The 24,054-nt window shown below is 47.6% G+C and overlaps 6 protein-coding genes across 7 annotated transcripts; 3 read left to right on the forward strand and 3 right to left on the reverse strand.

Annotated features, from left to right (window-relative positions):
- The first annotated feature begins 2,403 nt into the window (after positions 1-2,403).
- Positions 2,404-7,400, forward strand: LOC6504859 (G-protein coupled receptor moody). The gene is made up of 3 exons (XM_001966430.4): positions 2,404-3,042; positions 3,125-3,775; positions 3,836-7,400. Exons 1-3 carry the CDS (start codon positions 2,408-2,410, stop codon positions 4,269-4,271), a joined length of 1,722 nt encoding a protein of 573 aa, XP_001966466.2. The 5' UTR covers positions 2,404-2,407; the 3' UTR covers positions 4,272-7,400.
- Positions 7,038-14,915, reverse strand: LOC6504652 (serine/threonine-protein kinase par-1). 2 transcript variants are annotated; one of them, XM_001966431.4, is made up of 9 exons: positions 14,547-14,915; positions 12,857-13,680; positions 12,726-12,789; positions 12,378-12,664; positions 10,887-12,047; positions 10,550-10,831; positions 10,395-10,489; positions 8,504-10,337; positions 7,038-8,446 (listed from the first exon to the last, which is right to left on the reverse strand). In XM_001966431.4, the coding sequence occupies exons 2-9, from the start codon at positions 13,466-13,468 to the stop codon at positions 8,339-8,341; spliced, it is 4,443 nt and encodes a 1,480-aa protein (XP_001966467.1). In that variant the 5' UTR covers positions 13,469-13,680; positions 14,547-14,915; the 3' UTR covers positions 7,038-8,338. The 2 variants fall into 2 exon arrangements, with proteins under 2 accessions (XP_001966467.1, XP_032309293.1); XM_032453402.2 differs by having other exon boundaries at positions 12,857-13,712.
- Positions 14,916-15,119: 204 nt separating this feature from the next.
- LOC6504650 lies at positions 15,120-17,920 on the reverse strand. Its single transcript, XM_001966433.4, has 5 exons — positions 17,843-17,920; positions 17,610-17,762; positions 17,269-17,542; positions 15,749-17,203; positions 15,120-15,684 (listed from the first exon to the last, which is right to left on the reverse strand). Exons 1-5 carry the CDS (start codon positions 17,862-17,864, stop codon positions 15,537-15,539), a joined length of 2,052 nt encoding a protein of 683 aa, XP_001966469.2. The 5' UTR covers positions 17,865-17,920; the 3' UTR covers positions 15,120-15,536.
- Positions 17,921-17,935: 15 nt separating this feature from the next.
- On the forward strand, positions 17,936-18,566 carry LOC6504860 (NADH dehydrogenase [ubiquinone] 1 alpha subcomplex subunit 7). Its single transcript, XM_001966434.4, has 2 exons — positions 17,936-18,112; positions 18,221-18,566. Exons 1-2 carry the CDS (start codon positions 18,050-18,052, stop codon positions 18,470-18,472), a joined length of 315 nt encoding a protein of 104 aa, XP_001966470.1. The 5' UTR covers positions 17,936-18,049; the 3' UTR covers positions 18,473-18,566.
- An 11-nt stretch (positions 18,567-18,577) lies between these two features.
- On the reverse strand, positions 18,578-20,438 carry LOC6504649 (probable cytochrome P450 4d14). The gene is made up of 4 exons (XM_001966435.4): positions 20,199-20,438; positions 19,674-20,130; positions 19,054-19,613; positions 18,578-18,989 (listed from the first exon to the last, which is right to left on the reverse strand). The coding sequence occupies exons 1-4, from the start codon at positions 20,359-20,361 to the stop codon at positions 18,652-18,654; spliced, it is 1,518 nt and encodes a 505-aa protein (XP_001966471.1). The 5' UTR covers positions 20,362-20,438; the 3' UTR covers positions 18,578-18,651.
- Positions 20,439-21,709: 1,271 nt separating this feature from the next.
- On the forward strand, positions 21,710-24,050 carry LOC6504861 (cytochrome P450 4d2). Its single transcript, XM_001966436.4, has 5 exons — positions 21,710-21,951; positions 22,212-22,598; positions 22,661-22,730; positions 22,790-23,349; positions 23,406-24,050. Exons 1-5 carry the CDS (start codon positions 21,789-21,791, stop codon positions 23,750-23,752), a joined length of 1,527 nt encoding a protein of 508 aa, XP_001966472.1. The 5' UTR covers positions 21,710-21,788; the 3' UTR covers positions 23,753-24,050.
- Positions 24,051-24,054: the final 4 nt, after the last annotated feature.

Raw genomic sequence — 24,054 nt, forward strand, 5'->3', positions numbered from 1 at the left:
CCTGACGGATATGCCATATCTAAGAGCACACTTCCTAGAGGCAAATATATGTGTGTGTATGTGCAACAACAACACATGCACACACACGTTGCGGCGTCAACAACAACTGATAAGGGGGTCTGCATTTCAAATGTTTACACAAGATGGACATGGAAACCCTTAAGGCACTCAAAAAAAAAGGATATATTTTTAAGAGAGAGAGAGAGATTTCTCTTACAAATCTATTCTCCTTTTAGGAGATACTTGTATCTGAAAGAATAAAAAGGGAAATAATTTTTAAACCCAAACAATAGCAAAGAAATCCCCTTTTTTTCTGCCTGTGTAGATATAAAAAAATCGAACTAAACTTTTTGTTTGTTGTTTGGCTATGGATCGGATACGATCGGCTCGGATTGGTTTGGATTGTGTGAAGAACATGATAGTTTATGGTTTATAGCTATCTAAATATACGCCCGTGTGTGTACTTTTCAGTTCCACTGTGTGTTCTATTCTTCCTCCTAAGTGCACCCGAGAAGTTTACATTAATCCGAGAGAGTGGGAGGTGGGAGGATCTAAAGGGGGTGGGGGTGGTACTACTAGATTGGCATTGAATTCGAAATTCAAATTCACACAAAAGCCAGACGACGACGACGGGAAGTTTAAGTTTACTTTTGTAGTAAGGGGTCTCTGGGGGAAATTTTTGCATTAAAAATTCCCATCAGGTTTGAAGAGCAAAACATTTCAAAAATATTAATGGTTTTTACAGCGAAGAGATTATTCTTTTCTCTCTCTTACTATTTATTTTTTGTAGTGTAGCCTAGTATGGAAAACAAACAAAAATTTGTTCCTTTTTTTATATTCTCGGAATTGCTATTTTTTCCGAAAATGAAAAATTTTCGATTCGATTCGAACAAATGACCCGCACTTTGACCCTTTTGAGTGAATGAAGGGGGTTCGTTGATTAATTAAGAATACGAAATTCTGACGTATTTGACCCGCACAGACTCGGTGGTGTGTGTGGTGTGTGTGTGTGTAGGAGGGGGTGGGGGAGGTGCCTCTTACTCATCCATGCCTTTTTTTATTCGAATTTCTGAATCACTTTCATATACTTTTTTTCCAAGTGGCTCCAGTATCCAGAAACTATGCACACATTACTACTATATACTATATATATGTCTGTATATATATATATCTCTGTTCCGATCGGATAGTTGAGATACACAGACGCATTGCCGAAGAATTGAAAAGTTTTTAGTTTCGAAAAATATACGGAGAGGTGCGTACAGGGCTACAAAGTATAAATTTTCATTTTCCGGAAAAATTTAAGATTAGATTTCGCAAAAAAAAGTACCACTCGGTGTCAGTCTTTAATTTCTTGGTATGTTTTCTTGGGAAATTAATTTCCCTCTGTCGCCACAATTCCTCTAAACTTGATAGGTTTTTTTTTAATAAAAATAAAGTTAGTTAGTTAGTATCCCTAGTTTTTTTTTGAATTTGGAAATTCCAAAAATGAAAAAAAAACCGGGAGATCAATGGGGCAAGAGAGAGGGAAATAGGGCAGACGAGTGAGAGGTGGCTGGGTGGTTGGGTGGTGGGGATATTGGTGGGCCGAGAGGGAGTGAAAGAAACAACAAGCTTCGCACCGAATAGGAACAATGTAAACAAAGTTCCCATTCCACAGGCAAATTACCAAATTACCCGATGATGAAGTCAATTGTTGTATACAATAAAAATTTGTGTGTGTTGTTGCTGCGATGCTCCTCCCGATATATTGTTATTGTTCTACAGACCAAAAAAATAATTAAATATAATTAAATTTTATTAAATTTATTATTTTTACATTTGAGAATAAGTATTTTTTAATATTTTTATCCTTAAACTCTCTTTGAAAATCTCTTTTTCTCTTTCTTTTAAACTTCCCTTAGGGACTTTCATCTTTCTCTTTACTAAACTTCCTAAAAGCTTATATATTTCCCTTAAGGACTTTGATCCTCTTCTCTTTTCTCTTTACTCTCTTTAACTTCAACTTAAAGCCTGCATTTTCGTCCTAGAGATGCTCTTGTTTGTTTGTTTTCTAAAGTTTTAAAAAATGTTTAAAAATGTAATTTTTGCATTTCTTGCAGTGTAATGTTTCTCCGGTGTCCAATTGTTGTTGTTTCGTTTTGTTTTCCTTTTTCGAAAGTTTTTCTAGTTCGCCTGCTGCTTAGACGGGCTGTTTCTTTTTTTTTTTGTTATTTTTTTCTCCCCCAATATTTTGTACGGTTGCTCGCTTGGCTGACTGCCCCTGCCTCCAATACAATAGCCGATCCTCCCACAGCACCCCTGGCCCGCTCCCGCTCCTCCAGCCATTGGCTATCACCTCCTCCTCCTCCATACTCCTCCTCCGCCGTATTTTTTTAATGGGGTGGGGATGGGTGGTATATGTGGGATGTGTGTGAATGCAGAGAATTCAGTTTTAGTACAAATTCGGCGCAGGAACGAGCAACGCGCCCTCTTTCCGACCACAAAGTACCACGCGATGTTCCCACCCAGACCAACCGATCATCCTCTCCAGCTTCCGATCACCATTCCCCTAACCGCTCCCTCCCATCCGGATGCGATTGTCCATCCAACGGCTACTGATACTGATGATTCCATTATCCTGGACAGTCTTGACTTGGACTTGGATGGGGCGACGGTCGATGTCGATGATAGCCGGAAGGAGCTATTCGAGGGCTATTCGGAGGAGCTGCTCACCTTCGCCTGGCTGGCCTGCATAGTCTTCATTATTGTGGGTGTTCCCGGGAATCTTCTAACCATTATTGCCCTATCCCGTGGCCGTCAGACCCGCAACTCCACCGCCATTTTCATCATTAATCTGTCCTGTTCGGATCTCCTTTTTGGATGCTTCAATCTTCCCCTGGCCGCGTCCACGTTCATAAAGAGGGCCTGGACTCATGGTGATTTTCTGTGCCGATTGTTTCCCATGTTGCGTTACGGTTTATTGGCCGTGTCATTGCTTTCCGTCTCACTGATCACCATCAACCGGTACATCATCATCGCCCATCCCCGCCAGTACCCCAGGTGAGTGCCAGTACTCCTACTACCCAGTACCCAGGGAGAGATCCAGATTCCCAAACCAAAAACTGTCTCGATTTATTTTTAGGATCTACCAGAGACGATACTTGGCTTTAATGGTGGCTGGGACATGGGTCACAACCTTCTCCATCATGATACCCACGTGGCGCGGTGTCTGGGGGCGATTCGGTCTGGACGATAGCATTGGATCCTGCTCCATTCTCCACGATCGCTACAGCAGATCCCCCAAGGAGTTCCTCTTCATTGCCGCCTTCATGGTGCCATGTATCTGCATCGTGATCTGCTATGCCCGGATCTTCCTGCTGGTGAGGAAGGCGGCGATGCGGGCCGGGATGGCCAACAAGAGTAATCTCAGCGAGGTGACCACCCCAAGTTCCCAGAATCAATCCCAGGCCATGCCGAAGAGGCCGGAGAAGGCGAGTACTTCCAGTGGGGAGGTCCAGGCGAGTCCCCAGCAGGAGCCACGACCCTTTGTGGTGGAGGAGCACATGGCCTACATCGATGACAATGCCTCGGCGAATAGTTTGCCCATCTCCTACAGTATTCGGAGGAGGGAACAGGATCAGCAGCAGGTCCCAGTGGATGTCAATGTGGTGTTGCGGGAAAAGGAGCGAGAACGAGAACGAGAACGAGAACGAGAACGGGAACGGGCGAAGGAGCTGGAGAAGATTAGCCTGGGAAGGAGTCAGACCCAGCTGGAGTTGAACAAGAATTCCGGGTAAGTGATGGCCTATCCACTATCTTATCCCTAATATTGACCCGTAGAACCCGTCTGCAGTAAAAATCCCATCACCACATCCCTGCGCACCTCCTTCACCCGGTTCAGTCCTCGGAAATCGCACTACGCCTCCATGGGCAACACCTCCAACGCCTCCTCCATTTATCCCGGCAAGATGAGTGCCAAGGATCGACGTCTTCTCAAGATGATCCTGGTGATCTTTGTGTGGTTTGTGGTCTGCTATCTGCCCATTACGGTGGCCAAGATCTGGAAGAGTGCCACGGAAGTCCATTGGTTCAATATCGCTGGGTATCTTCTCATCTATCTGACCACCTGCATTAATCCTCTGATCTATGTCCTGATGAGTTCGGAGTACAGACGCGCCTATTGGAATCTCCTGCGCTGTCACGGTGCTCCTGATCCCCACCAGCAGAGGCTGGCGAATGCCAAGCGGAAGCATCTGGAATCCAATCGCCAGGTGAAGGCAACAACGTGATTCCTAATATTTTTTCAAAAATTCACAAAAAATATACATATATTGTCATTGCCTTGAAAGTCCTCCGTCCGCAGCAGGATATATGATATTCCAGTAGAGATTTTAAAGTCTACTTTTTGGCGTAAAAAAATACGTGATTTCAAATCTCCCACAATTTCTGTAAAAATCTGTAGAAAAACTCCAAATCTCCAAAAAAAGAAACTGGAAATTATCTAGTCATCCCAAAGAAGAAGAAAATCATCGAAACTCTACTACTATAGATTTTAAAGTCTACTTTTTGGCATAAAAATAGGTGATTTCAAATCTCCAACTGTAAAAATCTTTAGAAAAAATCCAACATTTTAATAGGATACTTTCTAGAGAAACTGGAAACCATCTAGTCACCCCAAAGAAGAAGAAAACTCTACTGTAGAGATTTTAAAGTCTACTTTTTGGCATAAAATAGGTGATTTCAAATCTCCAACTGTAAAATCTCTTGAAAAACTCCAAAATTTCTATCTAGTCCCCCCAAAAGAAGAAGAAAACCCATATCTATATCTTCCTATATACATATCCTATATCATATAAGAAATCGAAAACTATATTGGAATTTTTTTTTTTTATACCAAATGACTTTAATTATCTGGTTTACATTTTTTGAATTCCATGTTTAAGAACAATCGATGTTTTGTTGATTTTTTTTAGTTATTTTTTAGTTTTTTTTTTTTTGTTTGCTTGTCGCTAATTATTGTACCAATACATAATGGATATATCCATATAGGGATATATCCCATCCTATGTCCCCGAATAAATGCTTCGAATAATTGATATATGTAGTTTACCGTTTTTCTTTTTTTGTTTTTTGTTTTTTTTTTTTTAAACTTTTTAGCCAAAAAACCCAGTCGGGAAAATGGGGATTTGGGGGGATTGGGGAAGTCTGGGCATTATAATATAGTAGTGTATAGTGTTATCATAAGTAGAGCTATAGCTTAACGGTATTATTATCAATATACATATTGTATATGTCTGCGTTATTTTAAACGTACGAAACTTGGACTACTTAATACTAGTAACACAACTAAATCTTGCAATATTACGGTTCGGTATTGATTCTGCTCTCCTCTCCCTCTCTCTCTCTCTCTCTCTCTCTCTCTCTCTCCGATAAACATATAATATATATATGTCGTAGAATGGTTAGTTTGTCCATAGTACATGTGCGTACAGCTTTGGTGTGGCGACACATTGTCTAGTAGTTGTAGAATGCACAGCAGCTGAAAGGGAAAAAGGGACACACTCTGCTGCTGAGCATGGTCTGATCGGAGAGCGCGGACTGAATGCAAGAAACAGAGATGGCAATAGACTTTGGAGAAATGATGAAATTAGAAACAACTCTGTGTTACGCAGGTCAGTTTGGATGCGTCTCTTGCAACGAGCAGAACTTGCTGTGCAAACTTACTGAAAATATGGAATCGTTGGAGGGATCTCTGTCATCAGAAGTGGGATCTGCTTTGCCTACTGATCGTGCCACCGATCCGTATTTGTTGGCGTTGGAGCTGCAAAACCGCAACCTACTGGAAATCATCAAAAACATGCAGACACCAAGGGCACCGCCAACCGATGGAAAAGCGTCATATGTAGCTCTTCCAAAATTCAATCCTGACAGTGCTGGAGCAGATGCTTCCTCTTGGTGTTCAACAGTGGACCTAATTTTTGCGGATAACGTGCTCGAGGGTAGCAATCTGGTGATCGCCCTAAGCAAGGCACTAGAAGGCGGCGCATCACAGTGGCTTTCCCAAATTTGCTTTGCCGGCATCACTTGGGCGCAGTTCAAGGAGCTGTTTATACAACGCTTTGTTGGAATTGAGACTTCTGCCGCCATGCTGTTAAATGTTCTGAATGGTCGACCAAAGCCGGAGGAGGGCTTCGCTGAATACGGTAGCCGTATTGTTACGCTACTTATGTCAAAATGGAAAGCCAAGGATTTGGAAGAAATAGCGGTATCTGTGACTCTGGCTCACATGGCGCAAATAGATAACAAGTTGACGCACTTGGTTTTTACAAACAACGTAAAAACTCGCAATGAGCTACAACAACAGTTACACGCACACTCTTTCAAAAAGCGCAGTATAGATGACGATTCAACAGGCTCGGAGCGCAAGAAGTTCAAGTCTCCGACACCGACGGAATGCAATTACTGTGGAAAGGGTGGTCATAAATACGCCGAATGCCGTGCTCGCTTGGAAAAGGGTCAGAGCAAAGGCAAAATCAACAGCGGCAGCAACATGACTGGACCGAAGGATTGGTCAAGTGTCAAATGCTTTAAATGTGACGAAATAGGACATTTTGCATCCGCTTGTCCAAAAGGCCGTACGTATGAGAAGCGGGTAGATATCTGCACAGTAGCTCCACCGACTGGAATAATGAGGGCATCCGGTGAGTCTATTCCATTTTGTTTTGATTCAGGTGCTGAATGCTCCTTAGTGGAGGAAAGCGTCATGGATAAATTTAAGGGGAAACAAAAGAATAAATAACATTGTAAAACTTAACGCCGAGGGTACATACATAGGTGGTAGGCATTTTTGCAAATCGTTTGAGATTGTCAAAATATTAAATGGAGATAGATGTCTGTCCTTAGCAAGTAAGCGAATTTACAAATATTCCCATGAATTCTTAAGAGCTTTGCCGAACAATCAGCTAATACGCAAAGATAGAGACGGCATGATGGAAAAAGCGTCTGACAATAAAGAAAGAGATTCAAAAAGAAAAAAAAAAAAGGGGTGGCATAAATTAATGTATAGAGATATACCGAACAGAATTTAATGTTAAAAAGTGTTAAAGGAACTACACTAAAGTTATTTCATTGTGTTAAAGGAATTACACAAATGTTTAAAAGTGTTAAAGGAACTACACTAAAGTTATTTCAATGTGTTAAAGGAATTACACAAATGTTTAAAAGTGTTAAAGGAACTACACTAATGTTATATCGTAAGACGTGTAAAAGGAATTACAAAATTGTTAAAATGTGCCAAAGGAAATGCACAAAGGTTTTATTTTACAAAAGAGAATAATGTTATTAAAGAATAACAAAATGAATTAATAAGATTATGTTTAATTGAAGAAATGTAATGAATACAGAAGATTTGATATTTATGTAAGTGATTTTTATTTTTGAAAGCTTTTGTCCAATACATGAAGTAAAAAGAAAGAAAAAAAATATCTGTTTAAGAATAAAGAAAAGTTTAAAGAGAAATTGAGTCTCGTGGTATTGAAAACAAAACACACGAGGACGTGTGAGTTGTCAGGAAGGCCGTGTCGTAGAATGGTTAGTTTGTCCATAGTACATGTGCGTACAGCTTTGGTGTGGCGACACATTGTCTAGTAGTTGTAGAATGCACAGCAGCTGAAAGGGAAAAAGGGACACACTCTGCTGCTGAGCATGGTCTGATCGGAGAGCGCGGACTGAATGCAAGAAACAGAGATGGCAATAGACTTTGGAGAAATGATGAAATTAGAAACAACTCTGTGTTACGCAGGTCAGTTTGGATGCGTCTCTTGCAACGAGCAGAACTTGCTGTGCAAACTTACTGAAAATATGGAATCGTTGGAGGGATCTCTGTCATATACCTAGTTATATACTATATATATATATATATATATATAGTATGGCTTCTACGCGATCGATCGATGTATGTATACGTTCTATGTACACTCAGAAAATTAAAAATGATATTAAAATATATAATTTTTGTTTTAAAATTAATTTCGAAACTAAAGTTTATAAAACTTTATCTAACGGCAGTTTTTTAAAAATTAAATGCTTCATTGTTTTTTTTTTTGATTATTTTTGCTATTATTTTTCAAGTATTTAAAAAAAAAAAAAAAAAAATGAGATCCTTTTAAAGAGAAATTGATGAGAAATTGCTGGAAATTTTTCTGAGTGTATATGCTAGTTGTATATATGTATGTATGTATAAGTGTATATCGTATCGTATAAAGATCAAATAATTCATAATTGCGATTGCGAGCTCTTAATAAAATGGTAGGATTAGAATCCTCCCTTTAGTTCTCCGATTAGGATGCCCCCATTCCTAGCCAGACTCCAGATGCTCGGACATCTCCAGGATGGGACTCTCGCTGAGGGGCTTCACCAGCGACTGCCAGTTGGGCGCGAATAGGCTGAGCACCGGCGTGGATGTCTAGAGAGGATCGGGATGGTAAGTTAATGGTTACTGGGAGGATTACTCCACTCTTACATGGTAGTCACCATCCAGACTGGCACCTGGCTTGCATTTGACGGCTGTGGGTGTGCCCGGTGCTGTGGACGGCGGTGCTGCGGATGCTGCACTTCCTCCAGAGGCGCCTCCGACTCCCCCACCACCGCCACCTGCCGCTCCTCCGCCTGCCCCACCACCACCGTTTGGCACCTGCTCCGACTGACTGATGTAGGTGGTCTTCAGGTTCATCTGGCTGAAGGCATGTGCTCCCGGCATCGTCATCGAGTGCTGCAGTCTGGGCGTGCCACTCCTCGGACGCTCCAACAGTGCCAGTTCATAGAGCTCCTCGGCCAGGTGGGATTCCGGGGCGGGTGCTGGTGGCGGCTGACTAGGCGGCGGATGCCCAAAGTGATGGGAGTGGAGCTGCTGCTGCTGGGGATGTGGCGGCGCCTGGGGATGATGGTGGTGGTGGTGATGCCTTCCGGCCAACTGGGCCTCCAGGGCGTACTGTTTCTGGAACAATTGACGTTTCTGCTGCAGCAGTCGGTGTTGCAGGAGTTGCTGTTGCAGCGGCGGCTTCTGCATCGGCGACATGGGCATGGCCACGCCCACCCCCACACCAACGCCCACACCCAGAGGATGATGCGGATAGAGACCCGGCGGCGGTGGTGGCGGGGCATAGCATCCATGTCCATACAGATCCCCGCCAGCTGCCGCTGCTGCTGCTGCCGCGGCGGCAGCTGTTTCCAGCATCAGGGGTGGATGGTAGAGCGGATGATGCTGCTGCTGCGCCTGGAGAGGATTGTGATGATGCGGATGGGGCTGATGATGCGGATGCGGATGCGGCAGGGTCAGCAGCGGATGGTGTTTGCTGGGCAGCGCGTAGAATTGACCATTTGGGAATTGACAGAGTTCCTCCAGGCCGTAGGCGGCCGGATGGTGTGGGGGATGGTTCGGGTGATGGGGATGTCCGTGGACGTGGCCATGACCATGCCCGTGGGCGTGGGCAGCCTCCTGCTGCAGCTGCTGGATCTCCAGCCAGCCATGTCGCTTGGCCTGCTCGTAGCGATAGCTTCCGTAGACCCGGCTGGTGCCCAGCAGAGACCCGGAGCTGAGGAGGCCCTGGGCCACCAGTCCATCGCTGGCACGACGCCCCTCCCGGAAGTGTATGGGCGACCGTTTGTCCAGGAACGGTACACTTGCTCCTCCTCCTCCTCCAGCTCCGTTCGGCGGCGGCGGTGGAGTGGGATTGGGAGTCGGCGTCGATGTGGAGCTGGGAGTGAGACCCAATCCCAGGGCCAGGGCACCCGGCATATGGATGCAGGAGTTGTGACTGCCGTAGAGGGATCTCTCCGAGGAGTGTTCCGAGGACATGGCCGCTGGGGAGGCGGAGGCCGGCGTGGGTGTGGCCAGCATGGAGCTGGAGCCCATGCAGGAGGGCAGGCTGCCCTTGCCGGAGGGCAGGGCAAAGTCCAGGCTGTCGTACGGACCGCTGCAGTTGCTCTTCGAGGAGCCGCGACTCAGATTCTGGCTCAAGGACTTGGAGTAGCTGCCAGCACTGCCGGCCAGGACGCCGCTGGAGCTGCTGCTGCTCGCATACGAGCGCATCCGATGGCTCTGGCCGGAGGCAGTGGCGCCGGCTAGGTGGGTCAGGTCACTGCTGGAGTGTGAGCCGCTGGGGCCGCCATTGGAGTTGCCTCCAGTGCCGCCTCCCTCGCCAGCTCCTCCTCCCCTGGCTCCTGCTCTTGCCTCCTGCTGATCGTTGGTACCCTTGGCATCCTGCGAACAGGAGGCTGGATCATTGCCCTGATCCGTCTCGCAGCCCTCGTCCGTGCTGGAGCTCCCTTGGGCCAGGACCTTCTTCTCATAGCGACTGGAAAGGATTCGGAAATTATAGTTTAGTCCTGACAGGTCCTGGATTTCCAGTTACCTGTCTCCGTTCGTCTTAGTTTCGTTCATCTCCTGGCCGGAGTCGCCGCCACTGCCATTGGTGCTGCCCAGGTGCCCACGACGTCTGCTCCGTTGCTGTAGGGGATTAGGAGGCTTAAGAAGGGAGATCACTCATTTGGAGGGAAAGGAACCTACCTCAACGGGCAGAGGGCTCTCCTGAAGAGTCTGGAATAGTTTGGTGGCCTCCGCGGACATCTTGTAGCGGAAACTCTGGCCCAGATTGGCGGTGGAGTCGAAGCTGCTGGAACTGGACATGGATTTTATTGTCTTGCTGCCGGGGTCACTTGGACAGGAGCCAGGACCTGCTCCGCCAGAGACAGAGCCCGATCCTGATCCTAATCCCACAGCATCCCTGGATGTGGGTGTAGTCTCTGGCTTTGGAGGTGGTTCCTCTTTGCCTTCGACAATGGCCGTGGACTGGAAAGGATTCAGAGAAGTTAGAGATGGAGATTGAGAGGTCCTGCCCACTCACCTGTTGCAATAATTGACGGCAATCCTCGGTGCTCTGCTTGATGATGTACTCGCTAATGGTCTGATGCAGTTGCTTGGACACCAGCGGGACTCCAGGTGCTCCTCCTCCGCCGCCGCCCTCCATCATCTCCCGGCAGCGCATATTGGCCATTGAGGGATTCTGATCGATGCTCAGGGAAATTGCCACCGGACGATGGCTTCGCGGTGAACTGGAGCTCAGACTGTGCCGTCCCATCCGGGAGGCGGCAGTGCCAGCGGATGTGGAGCAGCTGGAGGGAGCGGGCGAGGCAGCTGCCGGCAGGGGAGTATACCGCATGGGCAGGGCTATTCCGCCACCACTGACCATCGGCTCCAAGTCACCGGGTGGCGCAGCTCCATTCAGATACCCGGCCAGGTGGCCGTGGGCGTGGGGCAGGGGCAGAGGTAGTCCTCCGTATTTGGCGTAGTAGGCCGCCGCTGTGACCGGATCCAGGGCTCCGGATCGTTCACTCATCAGCACCGCCGTCTGGTGGCGGTTAAGTCTTTTGTGGGCCTGATCCTTGGCCAGGATCGAGCTGGTGGATATTGTCTTGGATTGGTTTTGTGGCTCCTGCTTGGAGCTCTTGTAGAGGAGGCGACTGGCGGCCGATGCGGAGGCGGAGGCGGATGCAGAGCCAGAAACCGTAGCAGAAGCAGATGTAGATGCAGGGGAGGAGGTAGCTCCAGATCCAGAACCAGATCCAGATCCATTGCTTTGCTCCTTCTTGTGGCTAACCCGATCCTGCAGGAGCAGATAAATGGCCGCCACGTGGTCGTAGGTGTTCTTCTTCAGACTCGCCCTCGTCTTATCCGGACCGATGCCCACGTACTCGGCCATTATCCGCAGGATGTCCTCGCTGGGCTCCAGGCCGGACTGCCGCTCCGCCCCCAGGTTGTACTTGGCTATCAGTACGTGCTCCAGCAGCTCCGGGCACATCCAGCGGTGCCGCTTGATCTGCTCGATCGTGTAGCGCCGCGTCGGCTCCAGGACGAGCATCCGGCGGATCAGGTGCTCGCACTCGGAGCTCATGAAGAACGGTATCCGGAAGCGGCCGGACAGCACTCGGTCCCGCAGACTCTGCAGCGTGGATCCGTCGAAGGGCAGGGCGCCGCACACCAGGACATACAGGACTACGCCCAGAGACTGCAAGGACACAGAAGGATACGATTTCGAAATTAGAGATTAGTTGGAAGGCCATATCTCAGTCCCCATCCATCCGATCCCTAAGCGGAGTACCTTAATCGATTTCTGGATTAATTCTCCACAATTCTGCATCAAAACCTGAAAATAACATTTTCCATCCCATTTTTCCAAAATTTTCTGATGGACCCCCTTCGGAAATGGAGAAAGTCAAAAAATATCAAGATATGGACCTCGCGGAGGCTATATCTCGGCCGATATCCATCCGATTGTTAAGCGGAGGACCTCAATCGATTTCTAGATTAATTCCCTGGATCCTTTCTGGAGACTCACCCAAATATCAATCTCCGGACCCGTGTACTGCTTGCCCTCGAAGACCTCCGGAGCGGCGTAGGGCGGCGAGCCGCACCACGTGGCTAGAAGCTCGCCGGGCTTGAAGTGATTGGAGAAGCCAAAGTCGGCTATCTTGATGTTCATGTTCATGTCGAGGAGCAGGTTCTCCGCCTTGAGATCCCGATGGACGATGCCCTTCTTGTGACAGTACTCCACCGCCGAGATGATTTGCCAGAACTTGTAGCGGGCGGCCGACTCGGACATGCGACCGTACTTGGCGATGTAATCTGGAGAGGATTGGGGATCAGTTGGCTGGAGTTGCAGGTAAGTTGAGTACGACATAGTTACCAAATATCTCGCCTTGACTGGCATACTCCGAGACGATATAGATCATATTCTTGGTCTCCATGACCTAAGGAATTAAAAAGATAAATAAAAAAGAGGTTTCTGGAAGGGATTAGGAAGGTGTAGATCCCTACTTGGTAGAGCTTGATGATGTGGGGATGCTTCAGTCGCTTCATGATCTCCACCTCGCGGTAGACCTTCTGCAGATTAGTCTGGTCTAGTTGGGATTTGTCGATGATCTTGATGGCCACCTCGTTCTTGGTGATCCTGTGCCTGGCCAGCTTCACCACCGCAAAGTTTCCCTTGCCGATGGTCCTTTCGATGTCATAGAAGCCCACACGCATGGGTTCCTTTAGCTTGCCACTGGCGGCAGCTGCCACTCCGATACTAACACCCGCTCCCACTCCGACGGTCGAGGATGAGGGTCCTGGTGTGGCGCCACCGCCGCTGGCGAAGAGCTTCTGGGCGAGGAGGGCATCCTTGCAGGCCACCAGAGCGTCCAGCGACGGAGCAGCACCACCGGCATCCACTAGCACCGTACTCCGAGTGGGTTCAATCTTGGAGCGAGTTTCCTCCGGCGATGTGAGGCTTTCCCCATCCCGTTTTCCATTCTGTTTATCCGGCTGTTTTTGTTTCTCCTGCTTCTGTTGCTTCTCCAGCTTCTCCTCCGGCGGCTGGCTGTCCTCGGACTTGGAGGGACCACCGCCATCCTCGCCGGACGCGGACGCCGCCTCGCAAGCGCTCATTTTCCGACTGCGCCGCCACCCTTTGGCCGATTCCGGCGGAAGCTCACACGGCGGAGCGTGGCAGCGGAGAGATCAGGAGAGTGTTTGAGATCGGAGACGAGATCAGGTTGGTGATCGACATCGAGATCGAGATCTTGGTGATGGCGCACATGCTGGCAGTGCATGGAGGGATAGCCCGGAGCTCATGTACCTCCTGCCCCATGGCAGAGATCCTACAGAAGAGGGGGGAGGCCGGAAACTATTACTATACAGTAATATTTATTAAATTAACAATCATAATTATTAAAACAAAAAAAAAATAACAAAGAGAGTGAGAAAGAAAACAGCGGAGCTTAGCTTAGAGGGGGAGAGATAGAGGAAAAAGTCGGCGCTTGATAAGAGATTAGCTCGGCTTGTGAGTGTGAGTGGGAGAGTGTGCGGGTGAGTGTGCAGGTGTGTGGGTGTCTCTTTATGTGTCTGTGTATGCCTTGGCTTTGAGCCGTTACAAGCCACCCACTCTCTCTCACTCTCCTACTATCCCTCACTTTCTCGCACTGTGAAAGTGATGTCACTTGGATTACAAATCCAACTAAACTAAAAGCTAGAAATAGTTAATAATTAAAATTAAAACAAAAAAAGATATAATTTTTTTTAGTTTTTATAAAATTTTTAAATTAACTCTAATATTCACTTTAAAATCATTTAAAACTAACAAAGAAAACTCAAAAAGAACAAAAAACAAAATGGCCACCTGACACTTCCGCTGGCAAAATGGCTGTTTGGCAGCCATTAAACCGCCAAATGAGCCATCACTATCTCTCTCTCTCTCTCTCTGTGTGTGTGTGTGTGTGTGGGTTGGTGTGCGTGGGTATGTGTGGGTGAGTGTTGGTGAAAAATCAATAAGCAGAGCTGCCGCATCGCGGAAATCAAAACGTTCGCCTTGGCAGCACTTTCAAAGCCAATCCATTCTGACCATGTCCTGCCCTGAGTCACCACTCCGAGGATGCACTGCATCCTTCAAGGGACAACTGAATCGAAACTAACTTTTCCTACACACACACACACACACACACACACACTAATGCAGGTCGCAAATTACCGTTAAACGTGGAAACGTAGCCGGTCGTGGGTTAAAAGTGAAGAAGTCTCGAGCGTAAGAGGATCTTGGAGAGAGCCGAGTCCCGGATTCCGGATGGCTATGAAGATGAGGCGAATTTTGTTTTTTTTTCTGTTGTTATAACAGGTTCCGCTTCACAGTTCCATGTCCATGTCGATGTCAATGTCCATTTCCATGTCCGTGTCTATCTCCAAATCCATCTCGTTCGCGACTGCGAATCCGATTCCGAATGCGAGTACGCGACTGCGAAATGGTCCGTGGTAACGTGGCTGCCTCCAATCCCGAGCTGCGTCCAACTGCGTCCGCCAGCTCAGCCCTCCACCCCCGGTGGCAGCAAGAGGGTTGCCTAGTCACTCTTGGTGTGTGTGGCACTCAGTCGGGGCAAAGGGTTGTCGAGTGCGCCCCCAAACTGGATGCCACTGAGCATGCGCCAACATGCGGGGGAGCACCATTCTCATGCCACATACCGGAGAGAATTCAAATTTGGCGCCCAACCTAATAAAAGGGGGATTTTGGAGGATATACCCATTAAAAAATAAATAGAATTGTCCTTTCCTTCGGTTATTCTCACACATATATATATATATATTTTTTTTTTTTAATAATTATATTATCTTCGTATTCACTTTACTTCTTATGGAACAAGTTAAAAATTAATATTTTGTACAGTGGCGACGACCACCAAGCCGATTTCAAAATCTCGACCGGAGCCTCGTCCTAAAAATTCCAATTTAGTTTCCCTATATACACGGACCGATACAACAGATTTTTTTTTTCTCACAATACAATACACAAAAATAAAAAAAAAAAAACGCACACGCTAAAAGCTCTTATTTTCTGTCTGGTTTTAGGTCTCTATCGAGTTCTTCCACCCCGAGCAGCATAGCTCCTTGGGAGTTGTACTCCGCGGGGAGGATGAGTCTATGCCGCTGGGGATTGGTCAAGTCGTTTTGTCGCCTTGAAGGCCGTGTCTCATTTCTCCGACTGCTGCTGGGCCTGGTCTTCCGGGGCGTCCTCCTCGCCATAACAGCGCCGCTTGAAGTCACCAAAGAGATCGGGACGCGGTTGCAGAGCAGCTCCTCGCTGATTATGATCCACACTCACCGACTGGGTGGTGTTCCTGCAAGTTCAAGTTATAAATGAGATGATGCTTAAGGATTTAAGGGATTACACCCAACACCCACCTGGTCTTTGTCAGCACTGTGCAGCCCTGCTCCATGGCCATGGTCAAGGAGTAGAGCGTGGCCAGGTTGGACAAGCTATCCGGTTCGTAGAGCTCGATGTCCGGCAACCGTATTTGGGTCTGTCGTGGATCCTGCAGGAATTTGGCCAGTCTCTCGTTAACTCCGGATTTGATGCTGAACCCAGGCCGTTCGCCATTGATGCGCCGGCAACCAGCACGTATTTCGCGCACCTCCTGGCCCTGAGCCTGGCCGGGCGGCGAGGAGGAGAGGAAAGGATTCGATGTTTCGCCGGACATCTCGCTTTCGATTTGCCGCGGAGCTGCCGCATTTGTTTCCATTTCCGAGCAGGCACTCAGTATCTCAATCGGTTCGGAGCGCGACAAGTCTTGCAGAGATTCTGGTAGCTGGACAGCTGGAGATTTGGGTGGCGGTGGTGCCGGTTCCGCCATCGCACCCGCCCCGGCTTCTGTGCCCGACATTAGAGTGTCATCCTCGCCGATAGTGTCGTCGGAGCGAATTTGTGGCAGCAGCGACTTCTTGGTCAGCTTCCGTTTGGGATCATAGCGAGCCCCTGGACCGAATTCATTGCCCGGCCAGTCGGTTAACTCGTCGTCACCCTCGCGATCCGTATCATGGCGTCGATGGCAACCAGCTTCCGCTTCGCTATCCGAGCTGGAGCTCAACGAACTGGAGCTAAAGTCGTACAGTTCGCTGCACTCCATGGACTGCGATTGGGCTTCCAGTGGAGTTTGAAAGCGACGGCGACGATGCCCGTGACCCTTCACCTGCCCGGGCGACTTTTTGCAGTGCTGCCGTGGAGCAGTTGGTGGCGAGCTGAGCAGCAGGGCATCAATATCGGTCACAGGCACAATGGTATCCATTTTGAACGAGTCCAGGTTGGTTGAAACCTCGTCTATTAGATTATTTTCACCGGGCACATCCTTCGCCTTGGGCAGTTCCTCCATCTCCTCCATCTGGCCCTCCACCTCCTTCTCCTTCTCCTTGTTGTCAGTCTTTTGATTGGTTTGCTGTCCCTGGGCAGCCATTCGGTTTATCTTCGAGAGCAGACCCTTGTTCAGCGGCAACAGGCGATCGCTCAAGGGCTTCGATGTTGAGGAGTAGCTACGCGGACGCATCCTCTGCTGGTTCTGTGCTTGGTTGTGCTGGGTATGCTGCTCCTCCAGCTGTAGGGAGAAAAGCTTGCCCGTGTCATGTTCGTGGTACCGGTCCCGATTGGAACGTTTGCGTTTTCCACAAAAAAACAAATGCGATCGATGGTGTCCATCGACTTTAAGCAAACGTTTACGTATAGTTCCAGTGGCGGTGCCACTACTAAGCATTCCCGGCTGCAATGGCGACTCTGTGAAGCAGTGAGGCGTGGCATCCTTGCTAAACTCGAACTCCATGGACATCCGTTTGATTTTTCTTTTCCGACGCGAATTGGGTTTGTAAAATCTGTTTCAAAAAAAAAATTGTAATGAGATATGGCAAAATGAATAACAGTATTTTGAGATGGCCACCTGGCTGGGCTGAAGGTGGTCTCGTTTAAGGAATCTGATTCCAGGGCGCCCATGCGCACGGGCAGCTTTAAAGGCAATCTTAATGGCAGCATCGCCGCTGCCTTTTCATCCGAATCACTGGCTGGCAGCTTTAGATTATGCGTGTCCAGGCCATCCACGTTGGCACTTGGGTGGTTATGGTGGTGGTGGTGATGATGGTGGCCATGGTGGCCGCCCAAGGCATTCAAGTCCGTGGGACTACTCGACGAGTCCTCTGTGGGCTGGGGAGCACAGGCTGAAGCAGATGGATCTTAGCATGGGAAAACCAATGGTACGAACCATCTGGGAGATGTCAAACTTACGCAAATTGCCCGTTGAACGGGTCCTGCGACGCGAGCCCCACCTACCGACGCCACTGGCCAAGTCCATAAGCGAGGTCTCCTCGAGGGCCAGTGTAAGGTCGTGCGAGAATTGATCCATGTCGCCGATCAGATCCGCTATCCGACAGTCCGCCTCTCAATTCCAGAGCATTTATTTGTTATTGCACGTGCGCAGAATTCGCAATATAAAAAAAAAAAAAAATTGAAATGCAAACCTTTTAGAGCTGGAAGCAACATCGATGTAACATCGTTATACCGATAACCAGCAAGTTGCTGAAGACAAATCGATAAACTTATCGAAATAGGCCAGTACTAGGAGTGCCATCACTAGGCAAAACAACAAACAGCTGATAGCAGGGAGCCAATTGGAAGTATTTTGTGATTTCGCTCCGCTAATTCAAAGTCTTTTGCCGGATTTTAGGATGTCTGCCCTGCGCCGTGACGTTTCCCCATTCATCCAGCGCCTGCGGGCCTTCCTCCTGGGTGTAAGTAAGCAGAGCAGCCAGAGTTCTGAAGCCCAGAACGATGAGAACTCTTTGTTATGTAAGATGGAAATAGATTCACTGACCAATCCGCCTTTTTTTGCCTTTCAGCGGGAGCACAATTTGGCGCTGCGCTTCGAGGATGGTGTGGCTGATCGTACCCAGCCCCAGCCGGTGCTCCCCGACGGACCCTCGCACCTGTACTCGGCCAACTACTACTGCCAGCGTGATGGCCGCCGCGAGGTGAATCCCCCCATCGACCTGGTGGCCCAACAACAGCAGTTGGAGGCTGAAGCCGCCGGAGCAGCCAAGGCGTCAACCAGCAAGCTGCCCACTCCCGGCAAGGTGTACTCCTGGGACTAAAGTCCTCTGCCCCACCAAGGCAAAGTCCTACTTTTTTTTTGAGTTGTATCCCGAGACGGTTAAAGCTAATATATAGAATCCATTCAAAAGAGAAGCCCATTTGTTATCTTTTTTGTTTTTTATTGAATTATTTACAGAATTTGTCAGCTTAGAACTACCCATTTCCCACAGATTATACTCTAATAGACTCGCGGTTTGATGCCCACATTAATGCCAGTCGTGGAGCGCAGGATAAGGTTCAGCACCGGCTGGACCTCTTCGCCCAGGGGCAGGAACTCGAAGTGCCGGAGCAGCTTGCTGATGGTGCTCTTTATCTCCAGCATGGCAAACTTCTGGCCGATGCAGTTCCTCGCTCCCGCCGAGAAGGGTGTGTAGGCGAACGGATTGATCTCGCCCTTGTTCTCGAAACTGAAACGCTCCGGTTTGAATTTCAGTGGCTCCGGGAAGAGATCCGGATCTCGCTGGGCGTGATAGATGAGGATAAGAATGTCAGAATTGCCGGGAATGAGCTTGCCATCTGTTGGGAGGAAAGATATTTGTTTAGATCATGGTAGAGGGAAGGATTCTCCTTTTGGACTTACCCAGCATGGTGTCCTGGTTGATGTGGCGTCCGATCATCGGCACCGAGGGGAACAGTCGCAGCGACTCCTTGATCACCATCTCCAGGTACTTGAGTTCGCCCAGGATCTTCATATCCACCGGCCTGGACTTGTCATCGCCAATCACGTCCCGGATCTCCTGGAAGACGCGAGCCTGAGCCTCCGGATGGCGGGCCAACAGGTAGCAGGTGAAGGCTATGCTGCTCGTGGTGGTGTCATGACCCTCGAACATAAAGGTGTCCACTTCCTCGCGAATGTCCTCATTCGTCAAGGGCTCCCCATTGATGGTGGACTTCAGCAGGACGTCCAGCAGCGCCATGCGGCGTTTCTGACCCACATCATTCACCAATTCCTCCTCCTTGCCCTCGGAAATGGACTTCTGGAGGAGATCCCTGCGTTCTGTGATCACCTTGTTGGTGAAGTCGTGCATGGACTTGACGGCATTGTTCAGTTTGGCGAATAATTTCGGATACAAGATCTTCATGGTGGCGTCCATACGCTGTAAGGGATTCATGAGGCGCTCCGCCACCATGCCCGAGGCACTGAAGGGATATTTTATTATTTTTAAGGATATTGTTAAGGACTTTAAAGGATAAACTTACGTTGTCACCGACTGAACGTAGGGAAAGTCGGGCTGGAGCTGGGCATTGACCTTCACTCCCATGGCCGTCTCAGCGATGATGTCCAGAGCACAAAGGCAGGCCACCGGGAACATGTTGATCACCGTCTTGCCGTCCGCCCGACTGTACAGCTTCTCCGCCATGATGGCGCTCTGCTGGTCGAAGACCTCCACGAAATCCTCAAGGATCTTAAAGTGGAAGGCCGGCGTAATGGTCTTCCGGCGATGGAACCACTTCTTTCCGGTGCTCAACAACAGACCGTCGCCGAGCCAGTTGACCAGGAGGCCATAAAGGTTATTCTTCTGAATGGTCTGCTGGCTGCTCATGATAGCTTCAATCATTTTGGGACAGGCGGTCATGAATCCGCGCTCGCCAAGCATTTGAATATGGATATTTTTTCCATGATCCCGGATTAGTCGGGCCTGGAGATCAAAAACAGCTAACAGGAAATAAGGATAAAGGATATGATTATAGTTTTAAGGATAATAGCTTATAGGCTTAACATACTTCTGGGACTCTCGTTGATTATCATGGGGGCATTGCCCACCAAAGGATAACGCTTGGGTCCTTTGAAGCCAGCGGCGGCGAACATCTGGTTGTGGCGCCTATTGCGCAGATGATCCCAGACCAGGACGGCCGTCAGCAGGAGGGCGATGAGCTCCAAATACATTGTGGCTACTAACTGAAAATCGGTTCTATCTGATTGCGAACTTTGCGACAGACTGGCTGGTTTCGCTTTCCGGCGGCCCTGTTTTGTAGCCGGAGCCGGGCAGCGATAAGGCGTCACTATAATCAGCGGACCGTTGTCACCCAGCCAAGGTAATGATTTCAAATTTTAGGATAAAACGAGAGCAATTTTATGATTCTCTATAAATCTCTATTAGTCTTCTTTTGTTTTTATATTTCAAAAACCCTTTTTTGAGGTTAGTTTTGAAAGGTTTCTAGTATTTTATTTATGAATGAATTGGTAAAGTCCTCCATCATCATGATGAAGCTATTTCCGTTCCATTCCATATATATTCTAAAAGATAGTACTACTAATCTGTACTACATCGGAAAAGGGAAACTAAACAAAGTTTTTAAACTAAAATAAATGAAAAAGAAATGACTATAGAGTAGTTTTATTTTGTGAGATCTCAGTTCTTGAGATAGTATCTCAACTGAACTTGGAAAAACTAGTTAAACTGGGTCTCTCAAAGCACTAATTACTTGAATTACAAATATGTCTCTCTTTTAACTAAAAATAATTCAATTAATAAATAAATTTCCTTAGTAGTTCCAAGACTAAAGTGCAATTTTATGCTAAAGTTCAGGCATTTGAAGGGAATTTCTTTAGATAACTTTAAGAAAATACTGAAAACTAGATTTAGGTTTGTCTTAATTCCTTATAACCAATAATTTAATATAAATATTTACTCAATATTTACTTTTATTCGCCAAGCAAGCATGACGGGGTAGACCCGATAAGGGAGAACCTGGTGCCTGGTAATCATGATTGGGCAAACCCTCTATGTGCCATACCAGAGATTAACTAAAAATGCACTATCTAGTGGTTGGTATTACAATCCATTACATATCTGATAAGAAAAATAACAAATGTTTTATTTATTCAACCATAAACATTTATTGTTAATTTTAAAAGCGAATTATTCATGTTTAAAAACTGGAACTCAATTATCTCAAAAGTCTGAAAATCAATATGATGGATAGTACTCTATATATAGACCTCTGAAAACCGCCTACGGAGCATGACCTGTGCAGAAATTAAAGTCAACTTCACGGTGACTGGACAGTCTATGGAATCTAGATTAGAGATATACTATAGTACCATATCCGAGCCATCATAACTTTCGCCTGATTCTTGGCACCCCCACGACAGAGTCCGCTCCAGAGATCGATAAGCGACCTCCAGGGTGTGGGGCTCTCTTAAACACTAGACATTAGACTCTCTCTCCGTTGCTCTCTTCCGTTATCTCTTGGGGATCTCCAAGCCGAAGAGCGGAGGTGGAGATTAAGGTCAGTGCATTAGAGTGAGTCTGTGGAGGTAGACGTGCTCTGATTTCAGTTGTGGATCACCCCTCTAGTCGGCTGCACATAATGCTGGGTGTTATCGGCCTGTTTCTGGCGGCGTTCGCTGCCCTGCTGCTCTGGGACTACCTCTGGAGGAAGCGGCGCAACGATATGCTCTCCTACATGCCTGGTCCACGGCCGCTGCCCCTTCTGGGCAATGTGCTCATGTACCGCGGCCTGGATGCCGAACGTGAGTCTCCAGATTTTCTCTTATCCTTAAATAATAAATAATATTTATTTTAATAACTATATTTTATTTAAAAATAACTTACAACTCAAAATTCCCATTGGAATATTCAATAAATTCTTCTAAGATCTTCGATTTATCGATATATTTATCGATATTCTCGTTATTCGTAAACTGAAAATTTAAACTTAATCTTGGTGGATTTTAAAAACTCTGTTTATACGTTTATTTATAAAAACTTTAATCCGAAATCTTATCTCTAGAAATCATGGACTTTGTGGCCAAGAACCAGGCCAAGTACGGTAAAATCTACAAGGTCTGGGTCATCCATCAGTTGGCCGTCTTCTCCACGGATCCCCGGGATATTGAATTCCTTCTGAGCAGCCAGCAGCACATCACCAAGAATAACCTTTACAAATTGCTAAACTGCTGGCTGGGCGAGGGCCTCCTGATGAGCACTGGCCGGAAATGGCATGGACGCCGCAAGATCATCACTCCCACGTTCCACTTCAAGATCCTGGAGCAGTTTGTGGAGATTTTTGATCAGCAGAGTGCCGTTATGGTGGAGAAACTAAAGTCCAGGGCGGATGGGAAGACGGCGTTTAATATCTTCCCAGTGGTGTGCCTCACGGCTCTGGATATTATAGCAGGTGAGGTCTCACAACAAGTCCTTTTAGATCCTCTATCTGATAGGTATGTCTTCCCTTGCTAGAAACCGCCATGGGCACCAAGATCAATGCCCAGATGAACCCCAATCTTCCCTACGTCAAGGCTGTCAATGAGTAAGTATGACTCCTGATTGTCATTCGTCCTTTAACCATTATTCCCTCCCATCCCACAGTGTCACCAACATCATGACCACCCGGTTCATAAATGCCTGGCAGCGTGTTGACTGGATCTTCCGCCTGATCCAGCCCAAGGAGGCCAAGCGCCAGGACACGGCCATTAAGATAATGCACGACTTCACCGAGAACATCATCCGGCAGAGGCGACAGGCTCTGGTGAACTCCCAGGACCCGAACTCTCCCTCGGAGCTGGTGGATGACTTGGGCCAGAAGCGACGCATGGCCCTTTTGGATGTCCTGCTGCAGTCCACCATCGATGGAGCGCCGCTGAGCGACGAGGATATCCGGGAGGAGGTGGACACTTTTATGTTCGAGGGCCACGACACCACCACTTCGGCCATTTCCTTCTGCCTGTACGAGATCTCACGGCACCCGGAGGTGCAGAAGCGCCTCGTCCAGGAAATACACGAGGTCCTGGGCGACGATACCCAGAGACCGGTCACCCTGCGGGACCTGGGCGAGCTGAAGTACATGGAGAACGCGATCAAGGAGTCCCTGCGTCTGCACCCGCCAGTGCCCATGATCGGTCGCTGGTTTGCCGAGGATGTGGAAATCCGTAAGTAGTTTTTCTTCTCCCGGAAATCTTGCTCTAACATCCTTCTGTCTCCACAGGCGGCAAGCGCATTCCGGCTGGTACTAACTTCACCGTGGGAATCTACGTGCTACTCCGCGATCCGGAGTACTTTGACTCGCCGGATGAATTCCGACCAGAGAGATTCGAGGCGGATGTGCCGCAGACTCATCCGTATGCCTATATACCCTTCTCGGCGGGTCCCAGGAACTGCATCGGCCAGAAGTTCGCCATGCTGGAGATGAAGAGCACCATTAGCAAGCTCCTCCGTCATTTTGAACTTCTCCCCCTGGGTCCTGACCCTCGACTATCGATGAACATTGTCCTGCGCTCTGCCAACGGTGTACATTTGGGTCTGAAGCCACGCTCCGCAGCTAAAGAGGATTGATCTGAAAGATTAAATCAAATCTGGCCTCAGGGAATTGTAAATTTTAGATTTTAAAAGGTTTCTAATCTATTTTTAATCCATTAATCGATTTATTTTAATTAAAAAAACCATTTCAATGTAAATATTTAAACTTTGAGAGTTATAATCATAATTTATAAGAGATTCTACTTAAAAAAGTAAATAGTTTTTGTTAAATGATTAAACGAACTACTAGACCACTTCTAATGGATCATCTATATCTATAATAGATTCTATATGCTGTAATATCATTTAAAAAATATAAACTAAATGAATCCAAGTAG

Source organism: Drosophila ananassae, chromosome XL, assembly GCF_017639315.1.
Source record: "Drosophila ananassae strain 14024-0371.13 chromosome XL, ASM1763931v2, whole genome shotgun sequence".
Taxonomy (NCBI): domain Eukaryota; kingdom Metazoa; phylum Arthropoda; class Insecta; order Diptera; family Drosophilidae; genus Drosophila; species Drosophila ananassae.

Excerpts from the sequence above, each read along its gene's own strand:
- LOC6504859 (XM_001966430.4), top strand. The coding sequence starts at position 2,408 with ATGTGTGTGAATGCAGAGAATTCAGTTTTAGTACAAATTCGGCGCAGG. Across the intron at positions 3,043-3,124 it reads CATCCCCGCCAGTACCCCAG|GATCTACCAGAGACGATACT; the intron begins GTGAGTGCCAGT and ends ATTTATTTTTAG. Across the intron at positions 3,776-3,835 it reads GAGTTGAACAAGAATTCCGG|TAAAAATCCCATCACCACAT; the intron begins GTAAGTGATGGC and ends ACCCGTCTGCAG.
- LOC6504652 (XM_001966431.4), bottom strand. The coding sequence starts at position 13,468 with ATGAGCGCTTGCGAGGCGGCGTCCGCGTCCGGCGAGGATGGCGGTGGT. Across the intron at positions 10,490-10,549 it reads AGAGCCCTCTGCCCGTTGAG|CAACGGAGCAGACGTCGTGG; the intron begins GTAGGTTCCTTT and ends AATCCCCTACAG. Across the intron at positions 8,447-8,503 it reads GTCTGGATGGTGACTACCAT|ACATCCACGCCGGTGCTCAG; the intron begins GTAAGAGTGGAG and ends GATCCTCTCTAG.
- LOC6504650 (XM_001966433.4), bottom strand. The coding sequence starts at position 17,864 with ATGTTGCTTCCAGCTCTAAAAG. Across the intron at positions 17,543-17,609 it reads CCGTTCAACGGGCAATTTGC|CCTGTGCTCCCCAGCCCACA; the intron begins GTAAGTTTGACA and ends CATCTGCTTCAG. Across the intron at positions 17,204-17,268 it reads ACCACCTTCAGCCCAGCCAG|ATTTTACAAACCCAATTCGC; the intron begins GTGGCCATCTCA and ends TTTTTGAAACAG.
- LOC6504860 (XM_001966434.4), top strand. The coding sequence starts at position 18,050 with ATGTCTGCCCTGCGCCGTGACGTTTCCCCATTCATCCAGCGCCTGCGG. Across the intron at positions 18,113-18,220 it reads TGCGGGCCTTCCTCCTGGGT|CGGGAGCACAATTTGGCGCT; the intron begins GTAAGTAAGCAG and ends TTTGCCTTTCAG.
- LOC6504649 (XM_001966435.4), bottom strand. The coding sequence starts at position 20,361 with ATGTATTTGGAGCTCATCGCCCTCCTGCTGACGGCCGTCCTGGTCTGG. Across the intron at positions 20,131-20,198 it reads AATCAACGAGAGTCCCAGAA|CTGTTTTTGATCTCCAGGCC; the intron begins GTATGTTAAGCC and ends ATTTCCTGTTAG. Across the intron at positions 19,614-19,673 it reads TACGTTCAGTCGGTGACAAC|TGCCTCGGGCATGGTGGCGG; the intron begins GTAAGTTTATCC and ends ATATCCCTTCAG.
- LOC6504861 (XM_001966436.4), top strand. The coding sequence starts at position 21,789 with ATGCTGGGTGTTATCGGCCTGTTTCTGGCGGCGTTCGCTGCCCTGCTG. Across the intron at positions 22,599-22,660 it reads GGCTCTGGATATTATAGCAG|AAACCGCCATGGGCACCAAG; the intron begins GTGAGGTCTCAC and ends TTCCCTTGCTAG. Across the intron at positions 23,350-23,405 it reads TGCCGAGGATGTGGAAATCC|GCGGCAAGCGCATTCCGGCT; the intron begins GTAAGTAGTTTT and ends CTGTCTCCACAG.